Source organism: Manis pentadactyla, chromosome 2 (assembly GCF_030020395.1).
Source record: "Manis pentadactyla isolate mManPen7 chromosome 2, mManPen7.hap1, whole genome shotgun sequence".
Lineage (NCBI taxonomy): Eukaryota > Metazoa > Chordata > Mammalia > Pholidota > Manidae > Manis > Manis pentadactyla.
Window position 1 is genome coordinate 91,052,334 of NC_080020.1, and position 19,759 is coordinate 91,072,092.

General features: G+C 34.5%; 1 protein-coding gene across 4 annotated transcripts; it reads right to left on the reverse strand.

Annotated features, from left to right (window-relative positions):
* Positions 1-780: 780 nt before the first annotated feature.
* PPWD1 (peptidylprolyl isomerase domain and WD repeat containing 1) lies at positions 781-19,736 on the reverse strand. Of its 4 annotated transcripts, XM_057494771.1 has the most exons (12): positions 19,512-19,736; positions 16,195-16,297; positions 14,249-14,349; positions 13,991-14,111; positions 11,707-12,154; positions 8,035-8,225; positions 7,032-7,221; positions 4,677-4,858; positions 3,518-3,599; positions 2,403-2,585; positions 1,345-1,506; positions 781-1,184 (listed from the first exon to the last, which is right to left on the reverse strand). In XM_057494771.1, the coding sequence occupies exons 1-11, from the start codon at positions 19,705-19,707 to the stop codon at positions 1,363-1,365; spliced, it is 1,941 nt and encodes a 646-aa protein (XP_057350754.1). In that variant the 5' UTR covers positions 19,708-19,736; the 3' UTR covers positions 781-1,184; positions 1,345-1,362. The 4 variants fall into 4 exon arrangements, with proteins under 4 accessions (XP_057350754.1, XP_036743571.1, XP_036743572.1 ...); XM_036887676.2 differs by lacking the exon at positions 781-1,184 and having other exon boundaries at positions 1,208-1,506; XM_036887677.2 differs by lacking the exons at positions 781-1,184; positions 16,195-16,297 and having other exon boundaries at positions 1,208-1,506; positions 19,512-19,694.
* Positions 19,737-19,759: the final 23 nt, after the last annotated feature.

The window sequence follows — 19,759 nt, forward strand, 5'->3', positions numbered from 1 at the left end:
TACTTTAAAAAAGACATCTGGCAATGTAGGTTTTTAGGTCTTCTATTGTATATCTTGTGACATGGAATGGAAAAAAATCATTAATCAAATGTGCTTCTCAAAGCAAAATTGTACTTTGGGGGAATGAGGCATCACCACCACTTGGTGGCAGTACTACCAAAAGTTCAGGATTAAAATACAGGATTTAGGATTAAGCCTTTAGGAATGAATAAATTGCTTTGTAGAAAAGTCTAAATACCTAAAATTAGGAAGAAAAGGTGAATGTTAAGAGTGTAAAGTAATTTTATATCCAACTTTAAGTACTCCTTTTTAAAAGGAGGACTATTAACACAGCACAAAACACTTTCTATTACACAAGGGTTTGTGGTGCAAAATGGATAAAGGAAGTAATCCTGCAGATCAATAGAAGAAAAAATGTAAACTTAGATTTCAAGTATAAGAATGTGAATTCCCCAAACAGGTCTGTTGAACATGTTTCTCCCAGAACTTCTTGAAGAATCTGTCTGGAAACTAGTGGTTTCTTTCTGGAAAGCCGTGGTTCTTATTATATAAAGTTATAAAGGTAAAAGAAGAAGAAATGAAATCAGTACAAGACTTTGGCCTCATTGTTTTATTGCTCCAAATTTCTATTAATCTTTCCATTATTAGATACTAAAATTTTTACTCAATATATACTTTCTTGATGGTATATTTAATAAGGTAAGATATAACCTGAGAACAGGAAAATTAGTTACATTAGAAAAATAATGTGAAAATAGTAAATGAACTTGTACATAAAACCAAAGACTCAGGTATTCATTTATTTGGATTCTTATATTTGAAAGAATATTTCGTAACTGGTAAGGAATTCATCACTTTCAACCAACGGGACTCCCTATTTGTTGAACTTTTTTACCACTAACTTACCACTGTGTCAATGATCAAAAGACAAAATTATTTGGCATGAAACTTGTAAATGACAGGAAATTGCTTGTTACTCTCTCAGATCCTGGTAACCTTCCTAGTGGGTCTAAAGAAATACAAGGACAGATTACCTGGCATGTTCTTAAACATCTTAAGGATCGAATGCATACCACTGTCATTATTTAATATGGTTTTGAATCTCATGAGAAATTACATATATGGAGTGCTATTTGCCAGAGTTTAATCCATTTCAATTTTACTGTCTCCTAGGATGAGAAATACTGCAAAAAAAAAAACAAAATCAGAGTTTTAAAAAATGGCCTTTAATGAAAATACAAATATATAATACTGCATCTTTGAAATACATGTTCAGCAAGTCTTCAGAGCTTCGTAATGTAAAATAATCCTGTTTAATATATGTGCATTTTTATTTACACATACCGTAAAACAATTCTTATTTTACTTGACAGTAATATTTATGATGCTGACATCCTCATAGGGCTTATCTGTTTTGGGATTGACTTTGACGTTGGAGATCCTTTGTACAACTTCCATTCCTTTGGTCACTCGTCCAAATACCGTGTGCTTATTATCAAGCCAAGGCTGTATTGGAGGACAAATGGAAAATCTTGATAAACCTGGATTTCTTAAATCACACCCTCTGGGTGAGCAAATTAAAGAAAATGAAATTTATGCTTCGCTTTAATATAAAAAAAAGATGTATAGTCATTTCACTTAGGTTTAACATTGATGACTTGTGTTTATAAGAAAAAATATAAAAGCACAGTATAATGTTTAAATATCTGCATCTTTCAGACCAAACGGAACTAGATGTTTGTTAAAGGCAAGTTTCTTTGTATGGCTTACAGAATTATGACTAAGGCTTTAAATTTCCCTGCAGGAATCCTATCTGGACAACTCAGAGGCAGTGTGGAATAGGTTAAACAACATGTGCTTTGGCTCAAGATGGGAGTTCAAATGATAGCTCTGCTACTTGACCTTTGCCAAGTTAATAGTATCTCACTGTTTTCCTCGTAAGTTTTTTAAAACTGGGTAGGTGATACTGGAGGTACTGTGAATATTATATGAGACTATATTCCTGGAAGATAGTAAGTGTAACTTTTTCCTTCATTGCTTGGTGGTTAATTCCAAAAAATAAAGTTTATAGTTTTGTGGAACTACACAGCAATAGCACTAGATATTATTATACTATATTTCATCAAATTTACAATGCCATTGATTATGGGTTGCATTCTGATTTCAGAGATGTAAAAATGTGGAAAAAGAAATGTCTTAAACAAGAGTTCATATACTCTATCTTCCCAATTCTAAAGAGAGAATTGGCCCAGAGGTGAAATAATTTGCTTTGGATTATACAATTAGTAATGGCAAAATTGGCTTAAATTCAAATTAATGTAGCTCGCTCTCTCCTACTAAACCTCACTGTCTTAGATTATAACCAATGGATCTTTGGCTTACAGACACGCTCTTCTACTTACCGTTGGTACTACTGTTATGAAAAACTGGGATCCATTAGTATTTGATCCAGCATTGGCCATGCTGAGTGTATATGGCCTGTCATGTCGTAATGTTGAATGAAATTCATCTTCAAATTCTCCTCCCCATATGCTTTCTCCTCCCATACCAGTACCTGTTGGATCTCCTGTTTGAATCATGAAGCCCTTAACAGAAAGTATACAAAAAAACATATTACAGTCCTTTTTTTATATGAATACATTTGAGTCTTATGTTTGTCAAGAGTTCTTTGTATTCTGAATTTTCAACTGTCTTAACAGTCATTTTATTGTAAAGCAATTTTATTAAACTCTTAGTAAGTTGTGCTCTAATTTGGATGATGTACTTCTATTGCTACCTTATTTCAATGGTTGAAACCAAAATGCAAAGATCTTCTCATTTATATATAGACATGTAGTATCTTTCCCAATAATCTAATTAAAACTAATTAATAGTGTAAATAAGTTTTAGGATCTGTATAGTATATCGGGTATAATGTAATTGCCCCACTCTTCTTTTCTCCTTTTCCCTAAACACTATGAATTTCCTGGTGAGTCATTTCAGTAATTACTTTCGAATCCTGAAATCTGAGTTTTTCTCCGGACAGTTCTCCTTCCATTTCTCACCTGTCAGTAGCCAATTACCACATCCATTTTATGGCATGCAGCTCAATAAAATCTGGGCTGAGTTCATTCTGCTCTTCAGGGATTAATGGTAGTTCTCATAGACTAAGTGGCATTTTGGCTCTTCTGTTATTTAAAATCTTACCTTCTATGACTAGACTTATGTAGACACTAGAAACATAGAACCCTATTGTTTTTCATCTCAGCATGACCTTTTATTCATTATCTGACCTTTTGATTTAATTGCTGACAAAATATCGTTGCAGTGTTTCTAAAAAGGTAACTGCATTATTATTCTTGTCTTTGTAGATCTGATCTTCATGACCACCCATTCTTTTTTTGGGTTCCACAGTCCATTTTTCCCTATTCCTTTTTAATTCACTAGTAATTGAGAGAGTAAGATTCCTTGTTTATTCTGCTTTTGTTATGCAGTAACATACTGTTCCTTAAATCATATTAAATTTGCAATAACTTACCTTAATTATACGGTGAAATGTATGCCCATTATAATAACCATTTCTGCTGTGAACACAGAAGTTTTCCACTGTCTTAGGGCACCTAGTAAGACATATATTAAAAATGAGAGATCTATTTCAGCATCTCAAAACAGTTCTCTTTGCAGTTTTGCTTCCTAAAGGTGTTTTCAGTATCTTCTGAATGTTTAGAAAGACAGTCTTTCATAACCTCTTCTAATTCAGGACAAGGAAGAGTTGAAAGGGCATATATAAGCAGTAACATATTCTTTTTGTTAGTATTTTTAGATTATTATGATTGCTGTTATATTTGAGTTTGAAAGTATTTAGATTTCAAGGTCATTTAGCAATTAAAAAATATAACCGTAGCACCTTAACAGATATCACACTCAGAATATGAAGCTTCCTAAATATTCACTAATTTATGATTTAATATGATAATCCAATAGCTCTTAGAACGGGGAGCAGAAGGGAGAATCAAGAGAATCCTGCACCAACTACATTAGGGCACAGGCGTAATGGGTGCATGGGTTCTGAGCACTTGAGATGGTCCAAGAGTCTAGAACTGCCTAGTTCACTGTTCAGTAGCAAGGTATGATATGATAGGGCATTTAGGTAAAGATGTTGTAAAAGATGTTTGTTACCTTTTGGATCCAGAATAGTGAGACATTCTATTGTATTTGGTATTGTATGTTCATTCTGTAAACTTTTAATTATCCATAATACTTTTTAACTACTGAAACTAAAGAAGAGGTAACAGATGTCTAGCAAATGCTAGGAAGGAAAAATCATTATCTTCTTCTTAAGACTTTGATTTGAGAGGAAAGCCAGTTACAGTAAGTGAGCAACAAAATGTAAAGTTGGAATGTACATTTATTAGTAATATACATTTGTGTATGATTCAACAGTTCACATTTAACACTTTCATAGCCAATATTTACTTTGTCTTAATAATAATAAAAAACCTGTTTATGTATATGTCTGTATAAAATGTTCCCATTTTCTAGTGGAAGTTATAAGAAAGCTCAGGATATATGCCCTATCAAACATTTCAGTTCTTCAAAATCCCTTAAGTCAAAATAACAAGATTTTTAAGGTGCATAGTTTCTTCAAACATACACATTTACACTGATAAATTTAAGACATCAAAAACAGTACATACTCAACAGGAAAAAGTTTGATGTGAATATCTCCCATGCTCGTGTGGACAGTGGCACTATCTGAAACTCGTTTAGGCCCTTCGGCTTGAGTAGCTGCCATAACTTCTTCTTTAGAAGGTTTCTCATTAAAAACATCTCGGTCAGAATCTGCACTTTTTGTATCTTCTGGTTCTCGTTTTGTAAACTGGAGGAAAATAAAGTGAGTGAACTGAATGAATAAAATTTTTCATCTGGTTAAAATTTATGAACATGAAAATTTATTTCTAATGAAGTAGTTGAGTAAGAATTCACATTAAAATAAATCCTTATTTCAGGAGTCACTTTCTAGCATTTTATATAAGGCAGTTAAATTATTTTCATACTTGTCTAATATGAAAATAATCCATATAATGAAGATATGTGATTTCAAATGGGATTTCTTTTTGGCTAGTCATTTAATAAGATGCATTTTTACTGGAGGTAGCTCTCTGCTTCTGTTTTCTATTGTGTCCTAACCTGCTACCTTTTGCTTACTTTTTACTATTTAGATTGCCTGGGTTTGAATTCCAGCTCTGCTACTTACTATTTATGTGACTTTGTGAAAGTAAATTCATTTCTTCCATATCCTCATTCATGAATGGGTATAATAACAACTATCTCAAAATGATGTCTGTTGTGAAGATTAAAAGAAAGAATGTTAAGTGCTTAGAGTTAAAGAAGGCACCATATACATATTAAAACTGCTTTTATTACTATGAGCAGAACCTGGTGCTAGGCAGATAAGGATTCAAAGATGAGTCAGTAATGGATATTACCTTTTTTTTGCAGAGCTGTCTGATCCATTTAAACCTTGAGGCTTGGGAGAAAGAATGCAAACTTTGAGTGAAGTTGTAGAAATTTGAGGGTCCTCAGGGTATAGAGAGAACTGAGAAAAACCTCTCAGTTGTTAAAGTCTGGATTTCTAAAGGCCTGTTTCTTTTATTGACTCTCAGTAGAAATCTTTCCTCCCAAGAAAGCTCTACCTGATGCCAACTGAGTTCCAGGAAGGTAAAGCTAGTGCCCCCAGCTCTGTCTTACCTAATGTCATTCCTGGTCCATTTGGATAGATTCCAAATACAGAAACAACCAAACTAGAATGTTACTGCCTTCACCTTATTACCAGTTTTTAAAGGAATGGCATATAATACTACATTTGTAATATGTACCAAGTACTCTCTTCTAAATAATTTTTATCTTCAAAACAATTAAATTATAGGTAAAACTAAAAATTATTTTCTTTTAATTAATTAGTAAAATTTTAGCAGTAACTTTAAAGTAACAGCAAAATTCTCATCTTAGAAGAATGTACCCATGTTAGGTTAAAAAGCTTGGTTGGGGTAGGGAAATTTCTACTACATTTTCAAATGCTGTTAACCTTTACAGCATCACAGGTGCTTATAATGTATCAATGAATGAATGAGAATAGTATAATAGGCCAGACATTTTGCCAAACTTGGTGGATTTAATAGTGAAGAAAACAATGACCTGTATTTATGGATTTTATGTTATCTTGAGGAGGAGATGGCAGTGTCAGAGACAAAAAAATTAAAAAATCAGTAAATTATTCCAAAAAGTGTGACACATAACATAAGCAGGTACACCTAACCCAGCTTGATGTAGAGAAGGCTTCCAAGCTGAGACCTAAAGTATGAGTAGGAATTGGGAAGAGATGTATTATGTGGCAGAGATGGAATAGCCTGGGCAAGTGCAGAGAGGTAAAAAAAAACACTTAACTATTGCCAATGGGATCAAGATCAGTAAGCCCAATGAACTAAAATTAGAGATAAGATAGAAGGGCGAGTTAATGTAGACAGCTGGGGAGTCATTAAAGGATTTTTGGCAGAGAAGGACATTTGGGTCTTAGAAAGTCTCTGACTACAGTGTGAAGGATAAAATGAAAGGACAGAGGTATCTAGTAGCAACATTACAATGGAATTACAAGTTAAAAAAAGAAACGTGTTTTAAGAGGGAAGCATGCAAGTTTAGGGGAGATATGTTCAAGAGTAAAAGCTGAAAAAAACAAAAGAATTTTTAACACCCCAGAGCAAAAACTATTTGGGATGCAATTATTACATAATCACTTCATATCATCTTAGCACATAGTTGTAGAAGCCATGTTGAAAAATTTCAAAACAGGATGGAAAACAGTACAGAAAGCCTTAAAATCAAACCTTAGTTAAAAAAATTCTACAATATTAATGTTGTAAGATAGTATTACGGTTGTTTAGAAAGACTGCTATTATTGCCAACATTCTCTTCAGTTGAAAGCACAAGCTAAGAAAATAAAATTCCAACCAAACTGGAAGAATTAAGGTCTATCTCCTAAGTCTTCCACATACCATGTAAAATCTATTCTTTTTGAAAGATGTACAGACTATTGTTGGATCAGCTTGAATATTTTGAAGCACAGGATTTTCAGAAGCTTTCATTTCTATGGTAGTTGCAGCACGATGTTTCTTGGCTATTCCCTGGAACAAAGCCAGTTGCATCACTCTAATATTTTCTTGCTTGCCTAAGATCCTCACACATCTGGAAAACAGAACAATGTTTTATACCATAAAATCATCAGAATTAACTCCAAGTTTAACAGCATTTCAGATAAAAACTAGGAATCAACTATCCTTTATCTTTGTATAGAATAACTAGTGAAAGGTTTCTAAGGTTTCTCTACCTTTACCCCTCATTATTTTAAATTGGTAGCAACTGTATTTTCAGGTCAAAAAAATATCAGTCAGTTTTAACCTATTCCTAGTATTTTAATCTTTCTGCAAGCTTTCAAAGATTTTTATATTGCCAAGAACTATAATATAAATTTGTTTACATGTGAGAGTGTACAGCACAGGTTTTTTTCTCCTTAAATATACTTTAAGGTCTTTTCATTTACATTCAGTGATATCTGATTGTAGCCATTTTGTACTAAGACCAAATGGACTGTTTGCACAAAAGGCTTATTGTGGTTTCATGCATTTTAACTTCTGATTTTATGTCTAGCAGGATGTAATGCTGAATTCTGTGGTTAAAATATTTGGCGACATTTAACATGAACCAGACTAATTTAAATCAATAAGCAAAAGACAGATTGAAACTTGTTAAAAAAAAAAACTTGAAACTATGCATATCTTCTTTCCATTTCTTCTACAAACATGAGTGGAAACTTTTTACATAAGATTATAAACAACCAAAAGACCAAAGAAAAATCCAGTCAAAACATTTGGTTAAGTTTAGACATTTGGGACTATTCCATTTGTCTTGGAACAAACAAAACTCCCATTGTTTCTCTGGAGGAGGAAATGGTTCCCCAAAAATGTCTTTTTAAAAAACATACATCATATTAAAGCTTACCGGTTTGTTTCTACATTTATAACTTTAATGCCCAGCATTGTTCCATACAGCACGAAGTGTCCGGTTTCATCAAAAACTATATTAATTAATCTTACTGCATCCACCTTTTCCAACTCACGCTCTACAGCCATTCGTCGGCCAAATTCCATGTCTGGTAGCTGTTGCCTCATTTGCTGCAGTTCAGTAAACATCTAGGGAACAAATCATTTATTAACAAAAAAGCTACATGATAAAGGGAGTATGAATTTAAGTAGAAGTAGAGTACACATTAGGACACACACAGAGTACACACTGATAGTTTGTGTCCTTATATATCTACTAAAGGAGGATTCTAAACATTATAAGCAGGAAATAAACAGTAAGTTCAATCATAAAAAACAGTGTTTATATTAACTGGGCTCTTCTAATTTAAAAAAAGCTATTTAGTTAACAACTGCTTTCTCTTCAGAAACAGTATATCTGCTGACTTTTATAAGCCACAGACTTGCACTTTTCAACAGAAATATAATGTAAACTACACATATAATTAAAAAATTTCTAGTAGCTACAACAAAGTACAAACAGGTGAAATTAATCTTAATGTTTTATTCAATCCAGTACATCCAAAATGTAATTTAAACATTTAAACAATATAAGAAATTCAGATAAATTACTTTTTCTTGTAAAGTCTTTGAAATCCTGTATTTAAACTTTCAGCCCATCTCAATTTGGACTAGCCACACATCAAATGCTCAATAGCCACATGTGGCTCCAGTGGCTACAATACTGGACAATGCAGCTGTAAACTGCGAGGTCCCTGTATCAGGATCATGGGCCTGGCATATATATAACAAGCACTCAATTTTTGTTGAATGAATTCTTGTTACTTTAGTAATCTCATGATATTTTGTTAAGGTTTCAAGTTATTCTGCCATGGAGCACAACTACAATCAGGTTATCACTAGTTAAATATGGTTTAGAAGAGATGAGTGCTCTTTAGTTTAGACACTTGGTTTACTTTTCTTTAGATATTTAATATGCACTTTTCAAGACAGAAGTCACATCTGAACTACTGTGTACTCTCACACTACAAGCCTCCCCACAGTTAGTATTTTACTTTCAGTTTTGCAGACATTTGGGGCATCAAGTAGCAGAATTCAGAAGTAACTTCCCACTGCAGATGAAAAGAAGAAAGGCTTTTTTTGTCCCATCTACTACTTTTTTCATGCTTGCGTAACTGGAAATCTCCAGTCTTTCTAGATAAGAAAGAGCAACAATATACTCAACTCCAAAAGTCAAAAGAAGGTATGTGTGATAGGGAACAACATAAAGCAAAAGTCTTATAGAACAGCTGAAAAGCCTTGTCATTAGGGTTTCCTGTCTAGTCTCTGAGGCTGACATATTGCTTATTCACAAGCCAGAAATAACCTGGATGCTGGGATACATATTTGTAGCGAGGGACCTGATCATTTTTGCTAGAGAGATTCATTTTCAAGCCTTGTCTGTAGATGGCCATCAGCCCACATATAAGTATTTCTTAAATGTTAATCCAACCTGGTAAGCACATCAGTATCTTTTTATAGTATTTCAACTTATTTAATAGCAGAAGCTCTGTGATACACAACTCTGTGGCCATATACAGCAATCCTGGTTAATAAATACTAAAAGATACAACTTCATACCATCCAATTAAATTTCTTGTCTGTTAAAGTAGGATTCTGTTTAGCAGCTCCCCCCTTAACATGAACTTTGAGATTCTAGTCATTTAGTAGGTACTACTTTTGCAAGTAATTGGCATTTGGCTTTTTTTCTTATAAACTCTCATTTTCAATCTCAACTTCTGTCATAAGCTTTACTAATGACTTTATAACCTCAGCCCTATCACTTCAACAAATGTTTAAGACAACAAAGAAAAAATAGACTGATTGAGCAGCTGAGAGTATGTGTTAAGAGAATTATATCGAGACTCTATTATAAATATGTCTTTTCCTAAGGCATCTTAGAAGAGTTACAAGCTGGTTAAGAGTTTTTAAGTTATATTTGAGTTGGAACTATTATCTAGCTACCAGACACTACTGTAGAAAAAACATCACAAAAAAAGTTTTCTCCTTTTCTTAAAAGCACAGTGGAAAGCTATTCTCTTCCAACAAGAAAATGAGTCATGAGGATGATTTAACTAGCAAACAGATCTTCATATTTACCTGGATTCATATTACTTCGGGCGATAATCCATCCAACTTAACTACCACTTGCCACCAAACAAGACTGTCACTAATAAAAGTGACAGAATTTTTTAAGAGCTTAATACAGGGAGTCTAACATAAATTGGTTACTACTGAGACTATAGAATTGACACAGTCATACAATAAACATTGCTACAAAGGTTCAAGCCATAGACTCACAGATGACTTAATATACCATTAGCAACTGGAGAACCACCTGATGGAAACAGTTGATGAAAACCAAGTTTCCACAAAAACTAGTTAACTTTGCATAGACAAAAACTCTACTTCTACAACTACATGTTCTAACAGATTCTTGTTAGCAATAATTATGTGTTAGGTTTTGTTCTTAGTGCTGGAGATATAATCATGAGCCAAAACACATAGAACCATGGATTGCAGAGTTTAGTGTACTGGGTGTTGACACACATTAATGAAATAATAAGGCTATATCAGATACTACCAAAGAAAAAAAGAGATATAGTCACACAAAAGTTGTCCTAGACTGGATGAATGGTGAAAAATTCCCTGGGGAAGTGACCCTTTAATTGAGACCTGAAGGATCAGTTCAATAAGTAATGGGTAATGGGAAGACTGGGAGGGGCCATTCCAGGCAGGCGACTTGCCTGTGTAAAGGCCCTGTGGTGGGAGGCATGTTCAAGAAACCAAAAATCCTAAATGGCTAGAGTAAGAGACAGGGAAAAAGGTAATTTACAGTAGTCATAGCAGTAGGCAGGGGCCACAAAATGGCAGGCCATGATTTTGATCTTGATCCTTAGAACACCATGAAGTCACTAAAAGGTTCAAAGGATGATATCTTCAGATACGTGCTTTTAAAAGACTGCTCTGGGTGTAACATGGATAACAAATTAGGAGAAAGCCAGATATAGGAGTAGGCCATGAATAGGCCAGGCAAAAGATCCCACACTAGGGTAGTTAGAACTGTGATGCAAGGAACTGGATGGATTTAAAGTACATAGACAGTAAAACTGACAGGACTCATGATGAATTAACTAGAGGGGTAGGGAAGGAGACTAAAGAATGATTCAGGTTTCTGGCTTGTGCAAGTAGATGGATATTGGTGCCATTTGTGAAGACAAAAAAAAGGGCAGTACCAGGTCTGTTCATAATAAAAAGTTGGGATAAGTCATACAGACAGACAGGAGTGAAAAGAGTGAGAAGAGAATGGGGCCTAGAATGAATGACTTCCAAAGACCGTAAGAGGATGAGCTTATAAACAGATAAAAAACAACCACATAAATTGAGTGAGTGGTTCAGGAGATACCACTTTGTAAACCTAGGGGAAAGTTTTGAAAAGCAACAATGCAAGAGAGCAGAGAGTTGAATGATCTTTACTGTGCTAAAGGAAAATAACCATCAATCTAAATGTTTGTCTAGAAAAAATACCTTTAAATAACAAAAAAGACATTTTCAGAACAGTAAAATCTGATTAAATTTATATTGCACTTACACTTAGTGATTCATCAAAGACTCTCATGAGTTTTCCAGTTAAAAATCTGAAAATTCTAACTTTTCTATCAGAACCAATAGTAGCTATTTTCTTCCCATCAGGTGAAAAACACATGCTGCTTGGATAAGCCTTGCACTTGGCAAATTCGTATAAATCTGTATCAGTTTTATATTCCCAGTTTATATTTTTGGGGAATTTATATTCATGAGGAGGCCCAGTCCAGTACTCAATCATTCCAGATTTGTCAGAAGACACTATTGTTTTGTAAACTGGGTTTAGCCGTATTTGAGTAAGAGGTGAGGTATGGAGTTTATCAAAAATATGAAGTGGCTGGTTATCTCCTCGACCATCATAAATGAAAATTTTTCCTGTACTCTTCTCAGAAGCAGCAACTGCAGATATGGCATCTCCTGGGCAAAAGATCCACTCACACTGTCCAGGAAAATAGCTAAAATAGTAAAAAATTGAGGGGGAAAAAAGAGGTCAATATAACAGGTAAGTATTCCTCCCCACCAAAAAATGTTCTAGCCAGTAATTTAGCTAGTTTCTAATTCCTTGCTCAAAAGTAGCAGAGATATAGAATGAGGAGAAACAACTAAGAATAGTTTCTATTTTTTCTCTTTCTGATCTTATCAATGCAATGGTAAGAATTTCTGAGGACCTATCAAACCACAAGAAAAGAACAGCATATTTAGCAGAGCATTTACTTCTCTTGGGATAAGGAAACCTAGTTAGATCTGGACCTTAAAATACTCTGGGGCACTGCCTTTTTGGATTTCTGTGTATGTCTTGGTTTATGTATAACTTACTTTAAAATAGGTTAAGTATGTAATAGTATACTTTAGAAATCCATTCTTGACATTTTTAAGATCAAAATATTTTAGTTATGACGATGCTCAAAAGAAAAACATTCTGATATCATACTCTCATTATTAATAATGATCTTAAAACTATAAGCTTTGAACATGCTACCTGATGAACATAGTGTAAAAGAATTGGGACAGATTTAATCAGTATAACGTGTGAGTGTTGTCTCTTTCAAAGTAGACAGTCTGAGAAATTACAGTTATTCCAATGATGGTGCTGATGACAAAAATCTTTTGGGGATTCTTCTTTTAGAATTTCTATTCAAAGCCTAAAAAACACTCTTTCAGTATCCTCAAAGGTGGCAAATGTTCAAATGTTCACAAGATAAATGAGATTATTTATGATTTGATTTTAAAAAATAGTTATAGTCTGGGGAAACCAAGCTGGGAAGTAAAATGATCAACAGGTATTTCTATTTACAGTCAAAAAATAAATACTAAGACTGATCTTCAGTGGCTCATAAATGGGTTTTGAAGGAAATTCCAAAGAAGTCCTGCTCTGCACTGAATTGTTGTTCTCCCCCCCAGTTCATACGTTGAAGTCCTATCCCCCAGTGAGACTGTAGCTGGAGGTAGGGTCTTTGGGAGGTAATTAAGGTTAAATGAAGTCATAAGGGTGGGGCACTAATCCCAAAGGCAGATGGTCTTCTAATGGAAGAGGGAGATATCATTCCCTCCTCCATCCCCTAACCCTAAAGAGACACAGTGTGAAAACTAGAAGACAGTCCTCACCAGAAAATAAACCCTGCTGAAACCATGATCTTGGAATTTCCAGCCTCTAGAACTGTGAGAAAATAAATTCCTGTTGTTTAAGCCACCTAGTCCATGGTCTTGTTACAGCAGCCTGAGCAGACTAAGACAAGTCCCAAAACTGTTTCTGACAATGGTACAACTTTCAAGCTGACATTCATTTCGATGTATATAAATTCAGTATGTTATCTTAAAAGAGACACACTTAAAAGAAAATACTAGTTTTATTACTGTACAGTGTAACCACATAGTTTGAGTATCATTGTACTCCCACATTTAAAATCACCAACAAATAACCTCAATTGCAAAAATGTGCATAAGCCTTATAAGAACACACTACCACATTACTGAAATAAGTACAGCAAAAAAGTTAATTTTAAGTACCAGGTAATTAGATACAATTGATCTGCATTCATTTATTAAGTAGTATTAAATGGGTATAATGAATGCTTGTTATGATACTATTTGCAAATTTCTCCAGTGATGAATGACAAAAACCACAGTCTCCAAACATAACAAGGATATACCTAATTTTCCAAAGCAAAATCCAAAGACACATTTTTTTATTGGAATGTTAATATATTCTGTTTAGAAATACCTATGAAATGGTGAAGTTTAGTTTAAAACATATTTCACAAGCTAAAAAATATAAACTTTAAAAGACTTACCCAAGCTTCAGCATATTGATCATGTCAAAGTTCACCACATCAAATACCTTCATTGCTTTATCATCTCCCACAGAACAGAACAATGCTCCCTCAGAGCTAACTGCAATACTTTCAATAACTCCTATTTAAATAAATCACATTAAAAGTCTAGTAAATATCAATGAAATAAATCCATGATTCAAAGAACAAAACATTTAAAAAGAAACTTTAACCAGACAGTTTGCGAGCCACAAAAAGAAAAAAAAGTGAAATTCTTACCCAGGTGACTACGAAAATGTTTAACAAATTCAATTCCCTCTTCTATTTTTTTCCAGAACTTAACATGTCCATCATGACTGGCAGTAATAATAAAGTCTGTCCTGCATATATAAAATTGCAAAATAAATTTCTAAAACAGATCTATGAATCACTCAGTACCCCCAAAGCAATCACTCATTCAAGAATCTTTGTTTCGGTCATAATAGGTTTAAAAAAAAAAAAATCCCCCCTTTATGGCGACCATTGTATTAGAACAGATAGAACACTGCAAATTTTCAAGCTCTTTTCTGGATATTTTAACAGATGCTGCTATACTCATTTTAATACCAAGAGTTAGGATGAGAACTGAACTAGGATGTGACAAGCAAGAAAGGAAAGGAAAAGGAAAAGCAAATAAATAAAAATTTCAACAGCATTCACTAGGTCCTTTGATGCTAAAATTACCCTAAAGGCAGTCTTTCCTTGGGAAAAATGTTACTATTTTTCAGAAGTTAATAATTAAACCTCAACATATTACTTTCATACACAGTAAAATTCAATGTTTGTTTTGTATCCTATCCAAGGTATTTTGGTAAAGCATCAAAAAGATTTTATAGAGAATAGTATCCCCAGTAAGGTATGCAAAAATAGAAACCTCTTACTGAAACCTAGAATATGTCAGGTACTTCACCCATAATACCTTAATCTCTTTATAGCAACTCTATCAGGGTGGGTATTTTTTATCATTATTTTATAAATCAAGAAATAGCTTTAAAATGTTAAATGTATTTGCCTCAGGTCCATAGCTGGAGAGCAGCATTCAGTATTACATATGCCTAACTTCAAAACCTATATTCTTTCTATTAAGGCCTGCTGTCTTGGGTTTTAAAAAATGAACAAAAAATAGCAATTAGAGAGTGATAGCAATGCTAGTCCTATGTGCTGGGAAGTAAGATGATCAATAGGTATTTCTATGTATAGTCTATTTATTTGGAAGAGTAAGGATACAATGACAACTTTGGACTAGGGAAATGGCTAATATTTGATCAGAATTATCCTATAAGTGAAATATAAAGTTATTTTAATTAAACTTGTATCTTAAACTGTCTCTAAGAGACCAAGCACAGACTGGTCCAAAGAGCAAAGTAATTTATCCACTTCTTTTGACACTCACTGTCAGTATCATCAAGCTACTTTCATATCTCATTCAGATTTCTATACTAACCTCCTAACTACTCTCTCTCTATCCTTTTTTGCCCTATTTGAATTCATTCACCTCACCACAGAGGGGTCTTAAGAAAAAAATTGGTTGTTACTTTTCTGATCACAGGTCTAAAATCCCTACAAGGCATAGAGAATCCCCAAGGATTTAGTCCTTGCCTTTTTTCTCGAGCTTCATTTGCTGTTTACCCTCTATAAACCTGTTTCCTTAACTGCAGAATATAGACTATGTACTACCTATAAGTGAATATATTGTCCTTATTATTCAAATAACCTCATGAGATTATTTATGAAAAAGTATCTGGGCATAATATAAGCTCAACAAATAGAAGAGCATTAGTATTATTATTATCCTTCTCCAAATACCTACTCACCTATTTTGAAGATCCTGTGCCATTTCAAGAATGTCTTAGTTCTCCTCATTTTCCCCATAGTACTGAAGAGGCCAACTTCCAATCACTTCCATCTTAACTAATACACTCTTTTCCCAGGAAACTCAGATCTGCCTACTTCATACCCATTTGGTATTTATCTCCAAAAGATATCCACACAGACTAGAGAGTTTTGTCTTTTCTAATGCAATCCTTGAATGATACAGGAAAGAACATGTAAGCCTGTATTTAACTTAACCTATTAACAGAACCTGTGGAATTAAACAGAAATCCATAATATCCTAAGGTTACTTCTACAAGTCCACCTCAAAATTGAAGCATTTTGTAGAAAATTAAAAAAGATGATACACTTACTTGGTGCACACCACATGTGTAATAACATCTCTATGCATGTAACTGCGCTCATACATGGATGCACTGGGGAGATTATCAAGATAGACTCTTTCAAACTCTAGAACTGAGGGGGAAAAAGTAAAGAAAAAAACTTAACAATTGGAACTAAACACTTTTGTATTTAAAAATTTCTAAATTTTATTTTCATATTTTCTTCTAGATTTTCCTTCATTTCTCTTAATTCACATGTAAAGAAAAAAATCCACTCTGTTCGGTTGTAACTCTTACTATTTACAGTACTCAGCACCATTATTTTAGTCAGTTATGACAGGTTGTCAGGTATTATGTAGATACTGAACTGTTCCCAGAACTGAAGAACTGATGGTTCTGGCTTACTATGGAGGTTCTATTAAAAAAAAAAAAAAAAAAGAAAACCCTAAAAAGTTTCATGAAATTTCATAACCATCTTTCTAACTATGTAAATCCAATTATTAGTGCTAATTTAAATAAGTAATAAAAGGCCGGTGGTCATCTATAAAACGTCTCAGTTTATCTTTAAGGCCCTGATCCTCTTTGAAGTCATGTTATTGGGTTTGAAACTAGTAAACATGATAAAATGTTTAGATTTTTTTAGAGCTGAGTACTTTTCAAACTTTTTTAAGGGGCAAAAACATTTGTAAGAGTAGTAATCTGAGGAAATAATCATTTCATTATGTAAGCTATGAACAACTGTACTCATAAAAAATGACATTGTTCATGTATCTAATAGAACAATCCAATGATGACTATAAACATGCCTATAAAGAATTGCTAAATTAAACATGATGAACTGTTTCACAGTTTTTCATAAGTATTGTCTAGGTGACTCAAAGTTGTGTCCAACGAACTAATTTTCCCTTCATTTTTAGTGACAGACCCCATTTCCATAAGGGCATATTATTGCCATCCAGTTATGACACGATCTTTCTCACCTTCTCTCCAATCAGGTATGACCATATGCCAATGAGATAAAGGTGAAAGTGTGGTGTGATGGTCAAGAAATCTCCTTGAAAAGACAGGCCCTTCTACCCCCCCCTCAGCGCTATGGCGTGGAACTGGGATGTGGGCACTGTAATTCTAGTAACCACTCAGGACACAGATGAGGGCCACCCTCTAATGATGTTAGGAGAGAATGCTGGAAAGAGCCTAGGTCCTTTTGAAGCCTCCAAATCAATCCTAAACTGTCTATTTTGGGACTTCCTTTACACATGAGAGTATAGTGCTATCTTTTTAATGTTACTGTCATTTTGAGTTTTTCTGTCATATGCAGCTAAATTTAATCCTGATCCACAGACCATTTGCTTTTGTTAGTTCACTTTTGAAGAGATACATACTGAAAAAAATAGGTTCCAAGGCACATGGATGTAAAGAAGACTAACAGTTCCATTCCTATCCTTGGGAAACTATCAGTTTAATTAAAGGTAATGCCATATAATCATTTGTCTTTCTGAAAAGGAATACAAAAGTCCAATGTCCAAAGAACATGGTAAAGAGGATGGCTCCATGTCTAGGAAGCTAAATATATTATCAAAGCCACCCTTTCATATAAAATCTTCAATGACATTTTTCTAACATTTCACAAGTTTTTAGATTTCAATTTTTTCTTCAAACTGAATACACTATTGACTGGCTTAAATACAATACATATCTAATTAAGATTGTCACACCTAGTAATTTCCATCTCTGCCTGAACTATATTAACTTTGTAAGATCTTTGTCTCCTAACACTAATCAGCACTTTGATATTTTTGGATTTTTCCATTTCCCCTACTTATTTGCATAAACAGGACATGCAAAACATTCTAATACAATAAAATAAGAAGAGCATAAACACTGTAATAGTCATTCATTCAATAAATATTGAGTATCTTCTATATGCAAAGCACTGTACCAAGCACTGGAACAAAACAAGCACGATCCTTGCTCTTATATGCTTACAGATTTACAGTCTCCTAGTGGAGAGAAACATCAATCACATGAATAAATAATGTAATTACAAAACATGGCAAGTATGGTGAGGAAAAAGTTGCTATGGAAGCATTTAACAGAAAGACGTGACAATAAAAAAAATAATGCACTTTAAGGGTGTGAACGTACCATGTTCAAAAAAGCTGCCTCTTTAAAATTCGCGTATGTAAAATTTTAAGGCTATCTGTAAATTCAGAGTGATAAATTATCACCTCAGAGTTATGACCAATCTCAGTCCAGACCGAGAAGTCACAGGCTTCCTGGAGGAGGTAACAGCTGAGCTGAGTGCTAAAGGTCGCACAATACTTAGCCAAGTGAAAGGGGTTGAGGAGAATTATTCCAGATAGAGAAACCATGACACCCTGGCAGGCATCCAGGGGACAAAAAAGGCATGCCACATTTTCAAGTGTTTTAGCATGGCTGGGGGACAGACTAAGAGAAGAATGACACGAGGTTAGGAGAGGGATGTGATGGAAATGTGTTGGGAAGGTAAGGACAGATCATATTATGAAGGGCCTTGTATTTCATGCTAGAACTTGTTTTGAAAATGAGAAATCACTGAGGAGTTTTAAGTAGGGAGAGTGATAAAGATTTGAGTTTTCAGAAAGATCATTTTAATGGTCTTACATGTTTAAGGAAAACATCTCATAGAACTTCTTAAAAAAAAGAAAATTTAATCTATACCTTTCCCCATCCTTTTTATTTGATAAAATTTTGTTACTGTTACACGTTAGTGGAAAAATACTTCAGGCCATGCATGGTCTCAGGATCCTAAGTATGGTCTGAAAAATTAGACCTCGGGTGTTTAGATGAAAGCTTTATGATTCAGAAAACTTAAGTAACTTTTCCTAGGTCGGAAAACTCACTGGTTGGAAGAGTAAGGATTAAAATTATCTTACATACTTTAAAGGTAATTTACGGTTCTAAATATGCCCCGCCTTCTCCTCGCGCCCCATAACATAACACCACTTTTGAATAAAAAAGCCTTAAAAAGAGCCATACTCTTCCACATCTGCCAAACAGAGCTGGAAATTCCAACCTCATCTGGCGGCTATAGGGATTAAAGGAGAGGTGCTGACCACGTAAGTATTAGCATCTATTAAAACAAATCGGTGATTCACAGTGTTAGATATTATCAAAAACGCTGTACTCAGACCAATCACTATTTGGTGAAGACACGCAAGTACACAGTAGCCAGAAGCGAGGAGACCCTCTGTTCTGAGGGTACACAGCCCCACAATCACACACCATCCGCTCTGGGGTCTGGCTGGAACTCTCCCCGGGGAGAGACGCAGCACTCCAACTCGCCCCACGTCTATCTCCGTAGTTACCTTTCCTTTTCTTGGCCAGCGTTGCCTCTACAGGCAAAGGTCCCACCCAGCGCTCTTCATTTTCCTCTTCGTTCTCATGAGCCACCGCCACTGCCACTGCCAGCTCTCTTTCTCTCAGTTCCGTTCTTTCCGGCTCCTCAGTGTCCCGGCGCCCTCTCCTCCTCAGCTGCGACTGGCTACCACCTTCCGTCGCCATGATGTACGAATCGTCGGAAAGAGCGCGACAGTACCCATCCCCGCAGCCAACC